Source organism: Bos indicus x Bos taurus, chromosome 14, assembly GCF_003369695.1.
Source record: "Bos indicus x Bos taurus breed Angus x Brahman F1 hybrid chromosome 14, Bos_hybrid_MaternalHap_v2.0, whole genome shotgun sequence".
Classification (NCBI taxonomy): Eukaryota; Metazoa; Chordata; class Mammalia; order Artiodactyla; family Bovidae; genus Bos; species Bos indicus x Bos taurus.
In genome coordinates this window covers 22,304,832-22,323,805 of record NC_040089.1, presented here as the reverse complement: position 1 = coordinate 22,323,805, position 18,974 = coordinate 22,304,832, and the positions used below count along the sequence as shown (strand labels likewise).

The window sequence follows — 18,974 nt, the reverse complement described above, 5'->3', positions numbered from 1 at the left end:
CATTCTAACTTTTAAGTGTGACCATCTCTGCTCCTCCCAGACCCCACCAACTAGTACATAGGCATTGGGCCCCCTCCCGTGGTCGGGTGCCTAAATCAGTATTAACTCCACATCCGCCCACCGGTGAACCGTGGAAACCCAGTGACAACCGTTTCCCTCTCCAGCTGCAGTTTAGAGGAGGAGGGGAGCGGACCCCCGAAGTAAACAGTGGAGCGGCCCCTAAAAGAAACGCCGCCAAAGCTGCCCCAAGTCCCCACCTTCGCAGGGCAGAGACCGAATGCCCGGGGTCGTCAGTGACCGCGCGCCCCGGCCCGCCAGCCCTCCGCCCGCAAGGAGCATGCGCGGCCCGCACGCGGAGGTCAGCTCAGGCAGCCCTCGGCCGCAGCCAACCGGGCGCCACTCGGCGGGACATTGTGACGCGCGGGCAGCGGCGCGGAGGGCGGCAGGGACGCGCGGGGCCGGAGGGCGGCGCGGGGCCGGAGGGCGCGCACGCGCCGGAGCGCGCGCCCGTGGGCGGGCCCGACTCGCCGCTCGCACGCCCTTGGGCCCGGCCGGGCGCCCGCTCCGCCTTCCGCTTCCGACGCGCGGCCGCGGGAGCCGGTGTATGTGCGGCAATAACATGTCGGCTCCGCTGCCCGCCATCGTGCCTGCCGCCCGTAAGGCCACCGCCGCGGTGAGTGCGGGCGCGGGCGCGCGCCGGGGCGCCCGCGGGCCGGGGGGAGGGGGCGGGACGCCCGGCCGGTGGGTCGGGTGCGGTCGGGCGGGGGTGATAGGCGCCGCCTGGCCCGGCTATGTGCGGAGGGCGCGGGGTCACGGCGAACTGGAGGCTGTTTTCCCACCCTCGAGCTCCCATCCCCTTCCTGAGCCTCCGGCCCCGTGTACCCATTCTGAGCTCCTAGCCCAGATCCCCGTGTCCCCATCCTGAGCCCGTGCCCCGATCCCCTTGTACCCAATCCTGAGTCCCTAGTCCCGATCCACTTGTCCCCATCCTGAACCTCCAGCCCGAACCCCCATCCCATCCTGAGTCCCCCGCCCACATCCAGAGTCCCCTACCCGCGCCCCGGCCCCGGGACCTCCCTCCCCGCCCCCTCCCCGCCAGGCACCCCACTCCTAGGCCCCTATGTGAGCCGACGGCGCCCCAGCCCCAGGCAGCTCTGGAGCAGGTTTCTGCCTGTCTGTGGATGGGAAAGGCCTTAGCCCCCAGGAACAGGACTTTATATTCGCACCTCACACCCCTCATCTCAGAGTTTGAAGGTTTAGTGTCGTTTTCGGTCAGGGGTGCTACTCCTTAGGAAACTTGTGCGTGAGGATCTCAAACTTTTACCCCGGGAAGCTCCTTTTTTGTGATGGAAAAATTCTACCGTGTAGGTGAGACTCTCATGGTCTGACCTGAAAGAGACAACTGTGTTCTGTAGAATGTGATCGTTTACCCAGAAGCATGTCTAACTGGAACCTCAAGAAGTGCTAAAACCCCACGTAAGTTATCTGAGGAGCTGCAAAGAGAGAAGTTAAGTATTTTTGCCGCTTCAGCGAGGTCTGTGGAGATAATTAACTTGCTGAAGGCGGTGTTCTGTGACTCCTGGTATCCAGCTTAACCAGAGCCCGGGGCTGTGACATTCTGGTGGTTTCTTGGGGGTATTAATCAGTCATTGCTCTCTTCTCTTCTAGGTGATCTTCCTTCATGGATTGGGAGACACAGGGTAGGTACCATCCTTAGTACCCTGATGAACGAGGTCATGCACCCCTACACAAGCAAGAATTCACTGTTGAAGAACTCTAGGATTGTATAAAAAAGACTGCTAGTCATATTTCTTACACTTGGGTCATGAGATAGAATCCTTTCTTTTTTGATTCCCAGCCCCACCCCCTGCAGTTTCCCCCATCCTCTTAATTTGTCATGCATCAACTCGTGTTTCTGGAACATATTAAAACTGCAAACTCCTCCTTGAGTTGCCATGGGTACTGGATGCCAGAGTTGGGAGGTATGTTTGTAGAGCCTGCACTTGAGAACTTTGCGGAGGTGAAATTTCAGGGCAGCTTGAGAAGAACTGGTGGATTTTGTTTAGTGAGATACTAGCAATGTGAGTGTTCTGAGTGAAATCTTAGATGTTCTGTTCAAAAATCAGTTGAAGGGCAGAGGATGCAGTTTAAAGATTTGTTTGGAGGCTTATCAGACACGTGGCTTTAGCCCTGTGGTTTATCTGTCACTCAGCTTTTCTCTGTATTGAGAGCTTTTCGGGGGGGAAGCCGGGGAGCTATGCCAGATCTTAGTTGCGGCGACCCGGGATCTTTGTTGCAGTGTGCAAGATCTTCCTTGCTGCATGAGGATCTAATTCCCTGAGCAGGGCTCGAACCCAGGCCCCCTGCATTAAGAGCTCAAAGTCAACCCCTGGACCACCAGAGAAGTCCTGAGGGGTTTTTAAAATTTAAATCCATGATTATCTGTTTGAAATGTCAGTCAAATTGTTGTTATAAAATTTTTGTTAAAAAATTACAAAATTGGAGGGAAAGTGAAACAAATAAATTTTGATAAAGGAGCCAAGACACTATTGAGTCTTTACAAGGAGGCACTGGGCTAGAATTAGATTAAGTCTTAAATCCTTTTAGGCCCCCCAAGTGGAGGTCCATGCCTTACATGGAGTTATGTATGGGAAGGGTTATAGGACTTTATGGTCAACACGTAGTTCTATGAAAAAGAAAGACTTGTTTTCCTATTTATTTATCCGTCTATCTATCTAATCCAGAGGTTTTTAGAGAAGCCCTGTTTTATTACCTGACAGACAGAGAGCATCTTGGTCCCTTGCAACTTTCCCAATAAAGAGCTTTGAGGCCTGAAGAATCAGGGCAAGAGAAAAAATCTTCATTTGGAGGAAGGTTCTGTGTGGACCCCAGTGTAGCCAGATACTTTAGACAGAAGTTAAGAGTGAGATGGTGACGAAAATGACCACCGTGAGATTATAAAGGCTGAGAGCAGCTGTGACATCTTGATTAAGAGTGAAGTTTATATAAAAAAATTAGAGGTCTCAGTGGTGGGGTGGCACCAAAGAAAGCTGACATTTAACTGGTTGCATTAACACATGAGAAAATTCAGCAGCAGCCTATCTGACAAATGGTAATTCAGTGTTTAAGATAGTTTTTGGAGAACTGAGGTTCTTTTGTCAGGTTGACTTCAGGGTGAAGAGGATTAAGCAATTCAGTTTGTTGCTATAAAAATGGGCAGCTTTCTTTTTTTTTTTGGCTAAGGTTCTTTTTTGCAGGGCCAGCCAAGGTGTGCTGTCTTAACTTGGATCTAGCAGTCTATATCCTGTAGATTCCTCATGAAAAGCGTTTGGTGGTCAAATGAGATTGGGAGACCCTGTGTAATTCCATATTTTCTCAATTCCCATATGTCATTTTCCCCACATTTTATGTTTCTGAGATTGGTATTCATCTTTTTTTTTTTTTTTTTTGGTATTCATCTTACATGTGTTTATTGTGGTGGTGATTTTTTTTTTTTATAAAAAGATTTTTTTCAGTGGTGCCACTTAGATTATATCTTAGTGTCAAGGGAATATGATATGGCTTATTCTCCCTTTGAAGCTTTACTGTGTGGGCACTAGCGTGTTTAAAGCTCTGAAAAGTTCTGCAAGAAACACATCTGACCACATGTTCCTCTGCATAACTTGTATAATAAAATGTGTTCGTCCACACTATATTGCCTGAGATCAGTTTTCCTTCCAAAATAAAGATAGCTTTTGTTATGATTATGGAAGTGTTACATTTGTCTTGTAAAAAAAAATTCAGATTCAAATATATTTGAGAAGAGAATGAAACCAGTTGAAATCCTACAACCCAAAAGATAAATACTTTTGAGAGTATTAAAAAAATTTTTTTTAAATACTTTTAAAGGTATAGAAGAGTTGCAAGAATAAAGGGGCTTCCTAGGTGACTCAGTGGTAACTGAGTGACTCAGTGGTGACTCAGTCAGGAGTCAGTGATTCCTGACTCCACCTACCAGGAGAGGAGACTGGTTCTGTCCCTGGTCTGAAAGATCCCCTGCAGGAGGAAATGGCTATCCACTCTAGTATGCTTGCTGGGATAATCCCATGGACAGAGAGGAGCCTTGTGGACTCCAGTCCATAGGGATGCAAAGAGTTGGACACGACTGAGTGAGCATATGCTAGAGTAAAACAGATTCCTCGATTCCTTCTACTCAGATTCACTGAGCTCTATCTAACATGTTACTGTGTTTGCCTAAACTTGGAAAAGTTGCCAGTACCATGATTCTTTACTTCCCAACTTTAGCACTTACCTCCTAAGCACGAGCAGAGTCTCCTGTATAACCACAGAACAGTATCTGATTCAGGAAGTTTAGCACTTCTTTAATGTTCTTATCGGTCTACCCTGTTACCTAACAGACCTTGGCAGCTGCCCCAGTAATGTCCTTTGTAGTAATCCTCTCCCCTTGCCCTTCGGTCCCTGCCGCACTGCCCTGAGCAGCTGCAACACTCAAGTCTCTTTTAATCTGGGACAGTCCCTCTGCTCCTCTCTGGTGTTCTGGATGTTTACCTTTCTGCATGGATGGGACTGGTCCCCCGTTTAGGTTTGTGTGGCACTTCCTCACATGGCAGTTCAGCCCCGTTCATTGCTTCATGCTGGAAGCCAGGTGGGGTCCTCTGTCCCGTTACTCATGCTGCCCCAGGCCACTCGGTGAAGGTGGTCTCTTCCATTGGGGCTTTGCCGCCGCTGTGTTTTCCCTGTGTGGTAAGCGCAAGTCATGGGGAGGTGCTTTTAGATGATGCAAATCGTACAGCGGACTTTGACCCAGGGCTTTTTCCACGGGTGATTGTCACTGGAGGCAGGTGTTACTGTGATGTGGTTCTCTAACTGCCACTCCCCTTGCATTTTTGGCTTGACCCTTCTCACTTCTGTCATGTGGACTCATAGAATCACTTAACAGATTACGTTCCATCGTTATCTTTGTGTAAAATTTTAGCTGCTTCTATTAAAATAACTTCACATTTACATAAAAGTTACAGAAGTAGCATCCAGAGGTCCTTTTGCCCTTCACTCAGATTGCCCAGTTGTTAACATTTCTCATACATTCAAGAATAAAGTTGCAGGCTTGTTGCCTCATTACTCCACAGAGCTGCAGTGTGTTTTGCAAGCAGAAGGCACAACCGTGTGACTACAGTATACCCATCGGTCAGGCTGTTCGTGTTGACCCGAAGCTCCCGTCAAACCCACCGTCCACAGTCACATCCCCCTGCTTTGACCAGCAGTGTCCTTTGTGGGTCCAGATCACAAGTGAGCTGGTCAGGTTGAGCTGTCAAATCTCCTGAGGCTCCTTCAATCTGGATCGGTCCATCTTCTTAGCTTTGGTGACCTGGACCCTTCTCCCTGACGGACCACTTCCTGGGTGGGGTGGCCCTCAGTCTGGTTTATGTGACTTCTCACTGGGTTGATTTTTGTGCCTCTGATGCTGATTTTATGTTTCACTACCTGGTTAAGATAGTGTCTACAAGTGTCTCCAGAATAAATTAGTATAATTGCACTTAAAAAGTATTTGGTGGGTAGATGCTATGATTTCATAAAAATGTCCATTTTTCACCTCTGGATTTAGCATCCATTAATGATTGCTGTCTGCATCTGTTATTGTGATGGCTGCCAAATAGTGATCTTCTAAAACATTCCTTCATTCTGTGTGTATTCACTGACAGTCTACAGTATCGGTTTCAGCCCTCTCTGTGTTTGCCTTTTCAGTGAGGTTTCTGTGTCCTTAACACTTTTGGGGAAGGTGGATTAAAATAGAGAAGTAGTTAACAGAAAAGCAGTTAACATTTATTTCAAAACCATTTTATCCAAAAAAGGCTTACGTTACTTTTATTTTACCCTTTAGTAGAGGTAATGGGGCTTCCCTGGTGGCTCAGTGGTAAAGAATCTGCCTGCAGTGCAGGAGCCACAGGAGATGTGGGTTCGATCCCTGGGTCTGGAAGATCCCCTGGAGGAGGGCATGGCAACCCACTCGAGTATTCTTGCCTGGAGAATCCCATGGACAGAGGAGCCTGGCAGGCCACAGTCCATAGGGTCATAAAGAGCTGGACACAACCTAAGCAACTGAGCACACAGAGGTAACATGTAGAAAGTACCAGGTGTAATGTCAAGTGTGTAAGTAAGTAGGGAGCTGTGTGTTTGTAGTGTGATCCCACTCTTGTTAAATCTGTGTTTACCTCTCCAGTGATAGCATGCAGAACTTGGAAAAAATATGTAAAAAGATTAACTTTATTTCTGGCTGGAAGGATTTTGATGACGTTTATATTTTTCTAGTTTTTCTCTTACTCCATTTTGAACATGTGTCCACATTTGCACAAAGAGCGAATGTTAGAGTTGTTTTATTTTTGATTGGTGTAGTAGCAAAAGAGAGATAGCAGACAGTTGCTTTACCCCTGTGAGAGTTTTTTCTTCATATAAAATGAATTATATCATCTGTCTTGGGTATTTTGGTAGGCATATGGTTGGGAGATTATAGAGCTTAAAAAAATACACTTTGTAGATTTGAAAGCCCAATGAAGTATATGAAAGAGAAAACACTGTTCTCTAGGAACCATTAGAGAGTTTCTCACGGTAAAGCTGAAATCATACGCTTTGGGTTATTTCTAGGTTGGCAATGATTTTTTAAGGGGTTAAAATTTACCCTTACAAATGTAAGTAACTATTTATTCTGTTACTAACTAACGGGACTAAAACAGTATCTAATGGCGTTACTTCTCCACCAGGCATGGATGGGCAGAAGCCTTTGCCGGAATCAGAAGCGCCCACATCAAATACATCTGCCCGCATGCGTAAGTGTTTCCAGTTTTCAGGCTTTCAATTTGGAATCCAGAGAAGAAGAAGCATGATAGCTTTACTTTTCCAGAAATGCGTTTGTATATGTTCAGCTTCAAACTAAAGAGTAGTAAGTTCTTTAAAACATAAATGTGACTTGGTTACCTTGAATTTTTCTTCCTTTTTTTTTTTAATTGAGAAATTTAAAATAATGCTACTTTGAAGATCAATTGAACTCACAGCAGCCAGAAAAATTCCTGTAGATACACAGATACCTGTTAAGCTCTGAGGATATCCATGAGCTGTCTCTGAAGGGGATTTACCTGTCAGGTTTGTGACTACCTTGAAAACCCTTTCAAATTCCATCAATTAGAGACAGTATGATGCAGCACAAAGAGAACACATACTTTGGAGTCTGTTAGATTTGGCTTTGAATCCTGAAAATATTTGTAGGTGTCCAAAAGATACTAGTAAGTTTTGAGCAAATTCAGAAAGTCCCTGAGATGAGCAGGTCTTAGATCAGAGGGTGCTGAGGAGTGGTAGCCGTGGAGAAGCCGGTGGGATGAGACGAGTGCTGACGGGTCAGTAGTTCAGCCTCGGAAGTGGTCATAGCAGCAGAGTCGATAAATACGAAAGAGGAAGAGTATCTGAGACTAGGTAAGAAAAGGTTCCCTCCTCTTCTTATCCTGTAGCACAGGCTTCATCTTCTTCATCTTAACCGTTGTCAGCGACAGCCACATACTGTGGCCGGGGTTGCCGTATGCTTCTTAATGACTCAGGCCAGAGGCAGAATTCTTGATGCTGTTGGAATTCCTGCTCTATTGTTACTGGCCCCCAGACTGAATTTGGTGTAAACCTATCTTTGAACCTAGGGAAGCAAGTTTATGTCCTCAAGGAAATTTGCTAAGATTTTGTGACATCTCAGGTGGACTTGTTTCTCAAGTAAGGAGCATGGTGGTGAGATGCAGTTAGAGTGTGTCTGTTCTTCTCTCCTTTGGTACCTGGCTGCAGGCGGGTGGTCCGACATTGTCAGCACAGAACTGAGTTGGGTATAATGGACACTCAGGCAAAGCTTATGTTTCCCTTACTTATTTAGAGGTCTTGTAAGCAGGTAAGAACTAGAAAATCAGCACACATGTCATTGAGCCTATGGGAATCGACATCACCTTTTCTGTGCAGTAAATTGCTTGCATCCCTTGCCCCCTGCTTAGCCAGTCTCAGACATTTCCAGCCATGTTGGCCACTGTTTTCTTTCTCACGTCTGGTCTGAAAGCATCAAGTAAAGGTGTTGATAAAGAAAGATATTTGTTTGCCAACTTTAGTCCATCCCAGTGGCCGCTTTTGTCTCAAGAACCATTTGGAGAGTGTGGAGCACAGAGTTGTACAGGTGTGCGTGCAGCTAAGCAGATCATCTGTTTAAAATTGCACACTGGATGTTGTGTGAGCCTCAAGTAATTATCTGCAACAGATGGTGTTGACTAGGTTCTGTGCTTTGGTGTATTATTCTTGTTTTTCTTTTTTCTTCCCCATGTAGGCCGGTTATGCCTGTAACATTAAATATGAACATGGCCATGCCATCATGGTAAGTAAGACTTCACTAATTTACTAACAACTTTTTACTTGTATTTAGGGGGTTTTTTGGTAAGTTTTTCTTTTTTTTGTTTTTGTTTAATCAAAATTGCTTTTGCATACATCAATTTTTAATGAACTATCTTTAAGTTGCAAAGTTCTAAAGTGAAATGGTTCTCATGACTTAGGTTCAGGGGTAAACTGAAGGAGCTGCGACAGCAGGTAGAGAAAGAGGAGTGAGTGGGTGGGTAGAAATGCTGCAGAGTGTCCCTCACCACTTGACACGCCTCTGCTGACTGCCGTGACCAGATGGGGCGTCCACCTCCCACCTCGGCTTGGCAAGCTGGCGGGTGTGTGGGGAGACCACTTCCTGATGAGCCCTCTGGAGGTCTACAGGGTGCCAGGCGTTCCCTGTGTGCTTCACAGTCGCTCCTTTGTTCTCTGAGCCACGTCCAGGCCACGCGTTCCTCCTGCTGCTCTGAGAGCCCTGCCCTCAGGTCTGCTCAGAAATGACAACTCCGACCCCCGGGTCCTGTTTTCCTTTTTCCTCCGGCTCCTGCTGACGTCTTACCTTTCCGGTGACTTGGGGATCCAATGTCCGTGGCCCGTTCACAGCCTTGAGTGGCTGTTGCTTCCAGGACTCTTCTCTTCCCGCTGACCTTTTCCTCTCTCAGCCTCAGGCACCCACATCTCCCCTGGGCTCTGCCACCTGGAGCTGCCCCATCTCTGAAGGCACTTAGCTCAGACCTAACCAGCAGGCATACTTGTTCCTACTTGTTTGCTCCCCTGTCTCCACACTCCTGTCAGGACATCGTGGGGACTCCAGTGTGTTGCCACCTTATCCTCTGCTTGTCCCCACCCCTTCTAACCCACCTGAACGTTCATCTGTGTCTATGGGAGATTCCTTGGCGACTCTCACAGGTTCCTGCCCACGGTGGCCTCTGATTCTTCTCTCTTCCTTCTCTGACAGAATCCCTGTCTGACACCAAGACTTCCACCTCACATAGCTCCTGACCGTAGTCTGAACACATAGTGGACAGCGGGGCAGACCCAGATTCAGGGTCGAGTGATGACAGGCTCTGCAGACCTTGGTGGAGGCGGCCCGAGGGCCTTGTGTAGCAGGCGTAGGCCTTGCGTGTGAGGTGCCACGCTGGTGCAGGGGTCTCCAGCCAGTAGACTTAGGATGACTAGGAGGGAAGTGAGGAGATGGCTTCTATTCAGGTGTCTCAAGGGCTGAAGATTCCTCCCCATGTGTCAGGTTAGACTAGGTCATTCTGCAGGTGTTTCTAACTTTAAATTATGTGACAGTGACTTTCTAATAGCATCTGCGTCTACTTAGTGCAAAAGGAACTCACAGGATGTCATATTCACACATTTAAGTTGACTGTTTGGCCTGCAGAGACAGTTGTTGTTATTTAGTCATTAAGTTGTATCTGACTCTTTGCAATTCCATAGACTGTAGCCCACCAGGGTCTCCTGTCCTTGGAATTCTCCAGGCAAGAATGCTGGAGTGGGGTACCATGCCCTTCTTCAGGGGATCTTCCTGATCCAGGGATCAAACCCACGTGTCCTGTGTCTCCTGCATTGGCATGTGGATTCTTTACCATCTGAGCTATCTGGGAGGCCCAGAAGCAGTTTAGTTTGAATTTAATGTTCTAGAGAATATTTCTGGTTAGCCTTTTTTCTCTGAAGTTATCATCTTCTTATCAAAGGTAGATATTCTTAGAATCAAACAATTCTTTTAGGACTTTGCTTTGTTTTCCAGGTTTGACATTATTGGGCTTTCGCCAGATTCACTGGAGGATGAAACTGGAATTAAACAGGCAGCAGAAAATGGTAAGTAAAGAAAGTTTTATAGTAGATTCGGTTGTTGTATTGCTGTTGATGAAAACTATGCAGCTGTCTAAACTCAGGTGGTGGCACTATGCCACTCTTTTCTGATCACTCTTACCTTGTTGGACTGTTAATTATGGTCCATGAAGATGAGGTGGATGGGGAAGAATGGCGTTTTATCAAACTTAAATGCTGTCAGATGCATCATTTTGCTTTCATTGATGTAGGCAAACAAAGTCACAGAATATCTCATACTTGTGGCCAGTTAAATTTGGAAATTTTCATCTTACAAAGGTGAAACTCTTACATATATATGTCAAAAGTGAAAGGAGATAAATTTGTAAAAAGGAACAGTTATTCTCATAGTATTATAAAGAAAAATGGAATTATAGGGAGTTACCGAGTAATTTAGTTAGTGATATGTGTTGAAATATTTTGCGGAAACAAAAGAATTCATCTGTTTCCCCCCCCCCCCCACATTATTTACTGGCTATAGGGATAATTAATACTGTGTTTGGGGTTTTTAAATAATAAGGTAAATTATTCAAGCACTGTAAATCACAACCCACGTAAAGTACTTAACTATCTACAATTTTAAAGTAACAGCTTTTAGGTACAAATGCCTGGGGTTCATTGGAGAGAAAGAACTATAGAATGTATATGAGCAGAATGGACCGTGGATAAAGGAATATTCATATCCCTCCACACTGATGAGAGAAAAAACTGCTTTATAGATCATGTGACAAATAACTGAACAGTTTAAGCAGTGCCTACAAAATTGAGTTCTTAAAAATACATCCTAATTTTGTATTTTAAAAGAGTGCTTCAAGTTTTTCACTTGTTTTGACCTTTAATACACTGATACAATTTAAATAGGAAAAAATTAATAATGGAAAAGCACATCAGTGGACTTATCTTTGAAAGTATTGGTAATTTAATTTTTGGTGATTTTATTTTTTTATGTTATTTTTAGTTAAAGCTTTGATAGATCAAGAGGTGAAGAACGGCATTCCTTCTAACAGAATTATTTTGGGAGGATTTTCTCAGGTAAGATAAAAGTTTGGGTGGTGTGTCATCGGTGTATTTGTCTAGAAGTCCTGATCCTTTTTTTATGGGAGTCCTGTTTTTAGAAGATGTTACAGAATATGATGTACTCCTTACCTTTAATGCTGAATTAAGTTTGATTGGACTGGGAAGTTCTTCTTTTCTAGTTTTCTCTCTCAGTGATAGGCTTCACTCTATAGATTACGACTTGAAAGTCAGTTTATTTAAGGAAATCAATTGGAGCCTGGAATGTGTTTTTCTTGAGTAACCACAGCGCACAAGTAGCTGTATCTGTTAATAGTGTGTGCACCTCTAGATAAAACTGCTGAAACACGGGTATGCGGCCCTGTCCCAGGAGGAGATGACTGATGGGAAATAAGGTCAAAGAGAAAAATCCCTTCCTTCTTTTTCTCACAAATTCCCAGCGGTCGAGCCCCACGAACCCCCTGGAATCCAAGTCGGGTGGGATCAGAGTAGGGGCCCCGACAAAGGGGACCTAGCTGGGGGGCTGCTGCAGCCACTTGCTGACCACTCCTGATCTGTGCTGGTCCCAAGGTCGGGGGTGCTTCAGCCGCACCCTGTTTGAGGATCCCTCTGTGGTTTCCATTCTGGAGTAGATGGTTCTGGTGAGGGGAGCTAAGTCAGTCTTGGTGATGTCATTCTGTCCTCTTTTTTCTTGTCATGCAGAAAAGGTTTTAGATAAAAGTGTATGGTGTTTACTTTTGGCATCTTTCTTCTCTTCCTGTACTTTTTCTCCCACCTGCGGTGCTTTTTCTACAGTTACAACATACTGGCATTTACATCTTCATTTCAGCTCATCACCTGTTTGCCATGTCACCCCCCACCCCCCAAACTGCCCTCACTGCCAATCTGTAAATTCTCCAAGGCAACAGTTTAGCGTCCAGACGACCTGAATTAGGGCAGTATCGGAATTATGGAATCATTTAGAAGTTAGAATTCGATGGAAACATAAGTTGTTGATATGATACAGTAAAAAGACGTGCTGTTGATGTGATATTTGTTGGAAGTCACGGGTAATGTACATTGTAGTGCACACACTGTGACATACATGTGGTTATAGGAATGAACACTTGGTTCAGACAGGAGTCTGCCAATGAGATTCGTTGATTAGAGCAGGCAGAAACTAAATCCTAACACCTTAGGCAAGAAAGAGTAAGTTACGAGTCTGGGGTCACATCCCAGAAGCCAGCGATGAGAATGAAGCCAGGCTCCCGGAGGCAGCTCGGCCTCAGGTGCTCTCCCCCTGCATCTGCCCGTCGGCCTCACTTGCCTCGCCATCTGTGGTTGGCCTCTGCTTCCTCTCGCTTTTCCCATTCTTGAGCTTACGTGTTACAGTTCCAGCCACACAGAGCTTGACAGTCACCGAATTTCTCAGATGAGAAAGGCTCTCATATCTTTGTGTGGCCCTGGAAGCTATGGGCCAGAGTGAATGCAGGCTCCAGGCCTGGGCGGGGGGGTTGTGAGCTGCCGGCCAGTGCTCCCAAGGTGTCCCTCCAGACAGTCTTTATCATCCTGAATTCTTGTTTTGGAAAGTAATACCAGTTTAAGACCAGATTTGATTTTCTACCCAAGACTTTGCAAAGAGGATAGTGACTATAAATTGGACTAACCCTCAAGCATTGTCAGGGCAGCCATGAACTCTGCTGTTCAAACTGCATCTTGGCTGGTTGGGGCATCACTGGAGTCTCATGACTGCCTTCAAGGTGGAGAGTCAAGTCCTGGAGGACGTGCTGCTGGGGGGTGCGTGTGTTTCTACCAGTTTGCCTAATTTCATTAGATGTCAGCCATCCAGTGTGACTTTTTTTCTAACAGATGGTATTGATAACAAGAATCACCCCCACTGCTCTTGGCAGCAGATCCGCCCCACTGACTCTGCCTGTTGTCTCTCCAGGGAGGAGCTTTATCTCTGTACACGGCTCTGACCACACAGCAGAAGCTGGCCGGGGTCACCGCTCTCAGCTGCTGGCTGCCACTGCGGGCTTCGTTTCCACAGGTGCCTGACGCATGCGTGCAGCAGGGCATCGCTGAGCTCTGAGGTGGCAGATATTGTTGAGAACAGCCTCATATTAGCTTATTAGGACTTCCCTGGTGGCTCAGACGGTAAAGCGTCTGTCTACAATGCGGGAGACCTGGGTTCGATCCCTGGGTTGGGAAGATCCCCTGGAGAAGGAAATGGCAATCCACTCCAATACTATTGCCTGGGAAATTCCATGGACAGAGGAGCCTGGTAGGCTACAGTCCATGGGGTCACAAAGAGTCGGACACGACTGAGCGACAGGGCTATTGTAGTAATAAACTTAAATTTTTAGGGCGGTTTTAGGGTCACAACAAATTGAGCTGAAAATACAGAAAGTATCTGTTTGCTTTGTGATGTATTTATTTAGACTTTATCTGCACACTACACTGCCTTTACTGTGGATTGCAGAAAATGGAAGAAATGCGTGAGTCCTTAAAACAAGAAAGAAAGAAGTCCCTGCTGGCATGAATTCTATATTTGATGTCTTTGGTACACTGTAAGATTTATATCAAAAATTAGGGCTATTTTTAATACATAGAAATAATGTTTTTGGAATGCTCAGTATGCTCACTGCTTAATAGCAGAATTTTGCCAGAGAATGTAGTTTTTAAATACTCAACATGTAAAGCAGTACATAGTACACATGAAGGATAAGGATATTTTCAAATTCATCTTTAAATCTAGTGTTTTCTTTTTTCCTTGTCACTATATAGTAACTCTTTGGTGTCTCACACATAGTGTTGTTTATTAACCTTCTTATTTAAATCAAGTAAGAGCTGAGAAGAACATGATTCAGCTAAAACATACTGAGTCCAGACACTGGACATATGACTAGGATACAATGTGCTTTGAGGAACTGATTCATTAGGAGAACATTTAATACAAGCAGGGTGATCCTATGTCCTTTAAATGAAGAGGTGGAGGGCACAGGGATGGAGGGAGTTTCATTTCTGTGGCCAGATGTCACCTGTGATGTAAGAACATGCTGTATGATACGTGCCTGTTCTCTGGTTGTACGCGCCTGACACAGTGCGCCACCCCTTTGAGTGAATAACACAGTTCTGTCGTGTTGTCTGCAGGGCCCTATCGGTGGCGTGAATAGAGACATTTCTATTCTTCAGTGCCATGGGGACCTGGATCCTCTAGTCCCCCTGATGTTCGGTTCTCTCACTGCTGAGAAGCTGAAGACATTGGTGAATCCAGCCAATGTGACCTTCAGAACCTACGCAGGCATGATGCACAGTTCATGTCAACAGGTAAACGACAGGAAGCAGCAATGACAGGCATACCTCTGCAACTTTTTGCATGTGATATTTTTAGGATAAATAACATTTGATGGCTTGGGGGTTTAAAAGAAGTTAATGAATGAATTCACATTGAACCATAGGTTAGTAGGACTTAGATCAAAGTTTATTGCATTTAATTCAACATTCATTCATCAACTTCCCACTTGCAAACATTGTATGTAATTCAAGGACAAAAAACATTCCTTTATTAAAATCTAAAGTGCTGCTGCTGCTAAGTCGCTTCAGTCGTGTCCGACTCTGTGCGACCCCATAGACGGCAGCCCACCAGGCTCCCCCGTCCCTGGGATTCTCCAGGCAAGAACATTGGAGTGGGTTGCCATTTCCTTCTCCAATGCATGAAAGTGAAAAGTGAAAGTGAAGTCGCTTAGTTGTGTCCAACTCCTAGTGACCCCATGGACTGCAGCCCACCAGGCTCCTCCATCCATTGGATTTTCCAGGCAAGAGTACTGGAGTGGGTTGCCATTGCCTTCTCCGAAAATCTAAAGTAGATTAACTCAAACGAGAATTTTTAATAGGGGAGAAGGGTATATATCCAAGTGACTATATAGCGAGCAGACTGTGATGTATGTTACGTTAGAAGTTTTTTAAAAGTTCTCTGAAAACCTGAGAAGGGTGATTGCTTGTTAAGAATGAAGGACGTCAGGATAGGTTCAGAGGCTCTAAAAACTAAAAACTGACTGCTCAGCACCAAGGCAGTCCAAGTTAACATTGTTTGCACCTGTCAGCCTGGCTAAATCATGTGCTTTAAAGGCAGAGAAGGCAAGTAGTAAGATTTATCCAGAAGGATGGGGGACGTAGGACTCTAGGTGTGACTGAGAAGGCAGTTGAACCCCTGATGACGTATCAGATTGGGCAAGGCCGGCAGCCAGATCCCAGGAGGGAGGGGCTACAGGTCCAAACCAGTGGTCCTCACAGCAGGCATCCCGTCACAGGTGCCCCAAGGTTAGCACACACACACCCAAGCCAGGACCGCAAACGCAGTACCTCTGGGTCAGCACACTGAAGACTCGGGGGTGCACCTGGGCACCAGTGTTTGTGTGGAGGGGACCTGTGCACCAAATGGGAGGACAGTGGATGGACAGTTTGGGGCACAAAGTGCGAGGCAGTGGGGCTGGAGGAGGGGGCATCGCAGGGACCTTTGGGACCACAGAGGATGTACAATAGGCTGGAGGTGATACTGGTGAAGGGTCTCTGCGTGCTGGGGTGTGGACCTGTGAGGTCAGACACCAGGGGTAACAGCAGGGAGCCTGTTCTGGGGCAGTGATAAGGTGGAGCTACAGGCAGGAGGCATGGAGCCATGTCCTCGGGGATGGGCTCGCTTCCACGGCTCTCCAGGCCTGTTTTGGGCACCTGCCCTCCCTCCTTCAGGTGGCTGGTTGTGTGTGATTCCTCATGAAGGCACAGCGTGTTTGGTGCTGCTGGTATAGCATCATTGTTTTAGTGGGGGTGTGTTAGAAGCTGGGCACTGACGCTTAGTTGACAATAGTTGTGTGTGTGTACCATGTCTTCTCCAGGTGGTTATTGTCACTTCTCAACCGCCCTTCCCCCTGACCCCCAGTGGAACAAAGTGCATACCATTTTCCTGGGACTTCATAACACCAGAGCAGTCATTGAATGTATTAATACAATCATCACTATCATCGTAGGAAGTATTCCCAGATTTCTGTTGGTGCTTCATTTCTCTGTCACCACTTTTATGTAATTGTAGTAAAACTGTGGTTTCACCTTATCTGTGCACACCATGGATTTAGTTAGCGGAATTTAGTGGGGATTTCATTTCTGATTTGTGTAACTGCTTATCAGACCTCTTTATTCCAAACAGGAAATGATGGACATCAAGCAGTTCATTGATAAGCTCCTACCTCCTGTTGACTGACGCCACCAAGAGGCCTTGTGTAGAAGTGCACACCAGCATCGTCCAGTGGAGCACACACTTCTTCCTGTGCCCGACCTTGAAACCTCTAATGTTTGCAGTGTTAAAACGTTTTGCAAATATACACCAATGAAACAGACTAAATAAATCTCCTCGTGGGAAATGTATGATCTTTGACATTTCTCTATATGTATTTGTATGATATGATCCAGGATATACTAGTATTAAAATAGATGAAGCAGCTAGCTTCTTTCTCCCAAATGTAATTCAGCAAAATCATAAAATACTGCAACCGGACTTTTTTTTACTACATCACTTGAAAATTACTAGTATGCTTAATGAAACCTTGTTCAGGTGTAAATGAGCAGTTAAGACATAAAGGGTTTATACGTGCTGTGACTTAGGACTATGGACACATCCCTAAATTACATAGTCACCATTGCAGTATCCGTATTTTTATATGTGTTCTTATATACTTAATGATTATAATATTAAGAATGAGGTGTTATTACAATATTCCTTATAAGAGGGATAATGCTTCTAAGTGTCCATAAAGAGTAATATTGCTCTCTAGAATTAATGGCCCTTTTATTTTGGGGACCAGGTTTTTCTTTGCTGAATATAATTTCTGTTCTATTTAATATTCTTTTCTCCTCTCTAGAAATATGTTCTTTCTTCTTTTTATCCTTCATAAAAGACCAAATATTGCCTCCTTGCCATGGACACCCACAGTCAATATATGCTGTAATTTGACATTCTGAATCACAGACTTGGTGGAGTAAAAATGTATTGATACTTATAGAAAGAAACCTGACATCCCTTCAGAGTTTGTACACTACTTCCTAAACTGGAGTTTAGTCCACATTTTGGACCTGCAGAGTTATAGAATCTTCAGTGCAGGTAATGAAAATAATTCTGTGGTTGTATTTTCCTGTAATTAACTGAAAAGAATAGTTCATATTCTAGTATGTTCTGGAATATTTAAAACAGATCTTAAAAACTGTAATCTCAAAGATGATTTGCTCTGAGGTGATTCTCCTCATAGCATAGAATTTACTTATTCTGCACATATGTTTGAAACCGACTGCTGTAGGAAATGAACAATCCTTTCAAAAATTTTGCTTTACTCTTCTCTGCCAACAGACTCATTTAAAATTTTCACTGTAGTCAAATGATCTTTTTAAGTTAGCTTTTGTGCAAATGTAAAAATAGCAATTATTTGATTTTAAATAATCAGATTTTTCAAATTATTGGTTAAAATTACTTGAAAATAAATTTATGGGTAACAAAAGTTAGTTAGAACTCAATACATGTGGTGTAGTTACCACACAGTTTAATACATACCAAAAATGTACACTTGATATTTCTGAACTGGTCATTTTTCTGCTGTATTCCAGCTGACTAGGACAGTGTTAGGATGGCATCTTCATAAATGGGTGCTATTTGATGATGGAAATGACTTGGTATGGACTACACAGAGCATGTGAATAATGAAGCCATATGTTTATGTCTGGATTCACAGTTTTTAAACAATCATTTACTAAGTCATTTTGCTTTACCTTAAGAATATAAACTGTTGTTTCACTGACACAAATCAGCAAGATCTAACTTATGGCAAGAAATATCCCATTGAAATGCTGTGCTGTAACGTGGGAAAATGTAAATCTTTTTCACGGTTTCTATCAATGTGAAATAAAATTGAATTCTGACTTTGCTGTGACTGGCTCTTTGGAATATCTTTGACTTTTGAATTTGCCTTGGAATGGCTGTACGGAAAAGGAGGAAGACAATGATGCAGTCACAGGAATATAGGTGGAGAGAGCAGATTGATGGTGGAGTGGAGTCAAGTGGGAGCCAGTGTTAATGCGCTAAAAAAATCTCCAGTTTGATCTTAAGGGTTCCTGGCTTACTGAAGTTTTCTGTGGTGTCTCCTTCTGTCTTCTCCTTTCAAATAGTTTAACGGGATTTTAAAATTAGTGTCATAAATCAGTTATCCAAGTGGTTTTTTTCTCCTTTTATTTCACTGCTGATTTCTTTCTTTTTCCCTGTAAAGGAATCCTGTCTGCCTTTTAAACAGTCCTTTGGCTTTTGATTTTGAATCAAGTGACCAGCTCACCTTTTTGTGAGGCTGCTTGTTCCATTTGAGGTTGGCCTTCCTGCTTTAGAGAGTTCTGTGCTGAAATCTTGTCTCCAGCTTTAGCTCTTTCTTAGATTTATCCTCCACAGCAGCGGCTTAATTCATGTGATAACCTTTGATTTCACCATCCTTTTGAAACTCTTGGTTCAAAAATAGATGTGGTCCAAGCATGGTTTTAAGTCTATCTACAGATAACAACAGTGTCTTACTAAAACTTAAGTACTTAATCCATTCCAGGCAGGCACTGTACTAGGCATTTTATATCCTTTACTCATATAGTCCTCACATCAACCTTATCTTCATTTTCCAGAAGAGGAAATATACTTGGAGAGATGAAGTGTTTGCCCATGGTCCCAGAGTTGATATATG

The 18,974-nt window shown here is 44.6% G+C and overlaps 1 protein-coding gene across 3 annotated transcripts; it reads left to right on the top strand.

Annotated features, from left to right (window-relative positions):
• Window positions 1–432: 432 nt before the first annotated feature.
• Window positions 433–18,188, top strand: LYPLA1 (lysophospholipase 1). Of its 3 annotated transcripts, none has more exons than XM_027560989.1 (9): window positions 433–673; window positions 1,669–1,700; window positions 6,756–6,821; window positions 8,339–8,386; window positions 10,139–10,209; window positions 11,180–11,253; window positions 13,163–13,264; window positions 14,368–14,544; window positions 16,418–18,188. In XM_027560989.1, exons 1-9 carry the CDS (start codon window positions 605–607, stop codon window positions 16,469–16,471), a joined length of 693 nt encoding a protein of 230 aa, XP_027416790.1. In that variant the 5' UTR covers window positions 433–604; the 3' UTR covers window positions 16,472–18,188. The 3 variants fall into 3 exon arrangements, with proteins under 3 accessions (XP_027416790.1, XP_027416791.1, XP_027416792.1); XM_027560991.1 differs by lacking the exon at window positions 433–673 and adding an exon at window positions 1,374–1,476 and having other exon boundaries at window positions 16,418–18,181; XM_027560990.1 differs by lacking the exon at window positions 13,163–13,264.
• Window positions 18,189–18,974: the final 786 nt, after the last annotated feature.

Bases quoted from the DNA above. Each gene is read 5' to 3' on its own strand.
- LYPLA1 (XM_027560989.1), top strand. From the start codon at position 605: ATGTGCGGCAATAACATGTCGGCTCCGCTGCCCGCCATCGTGCCTGCC. The intron at 674-1,668 runs GTGAGTGCGGGC...CTTCTCTTCTAG, and splicing joins CCCGTAAGGCCACCGCCGCG to GTGATCTTCCTTCATGGATT. The intron at 8,387-10,138 runs GTAAGTAAGACT...TTTGTTTTCCAG, and splicing joins AACATGGCCATGCCATCATG to GTTTGACATTATTGGGCTTT.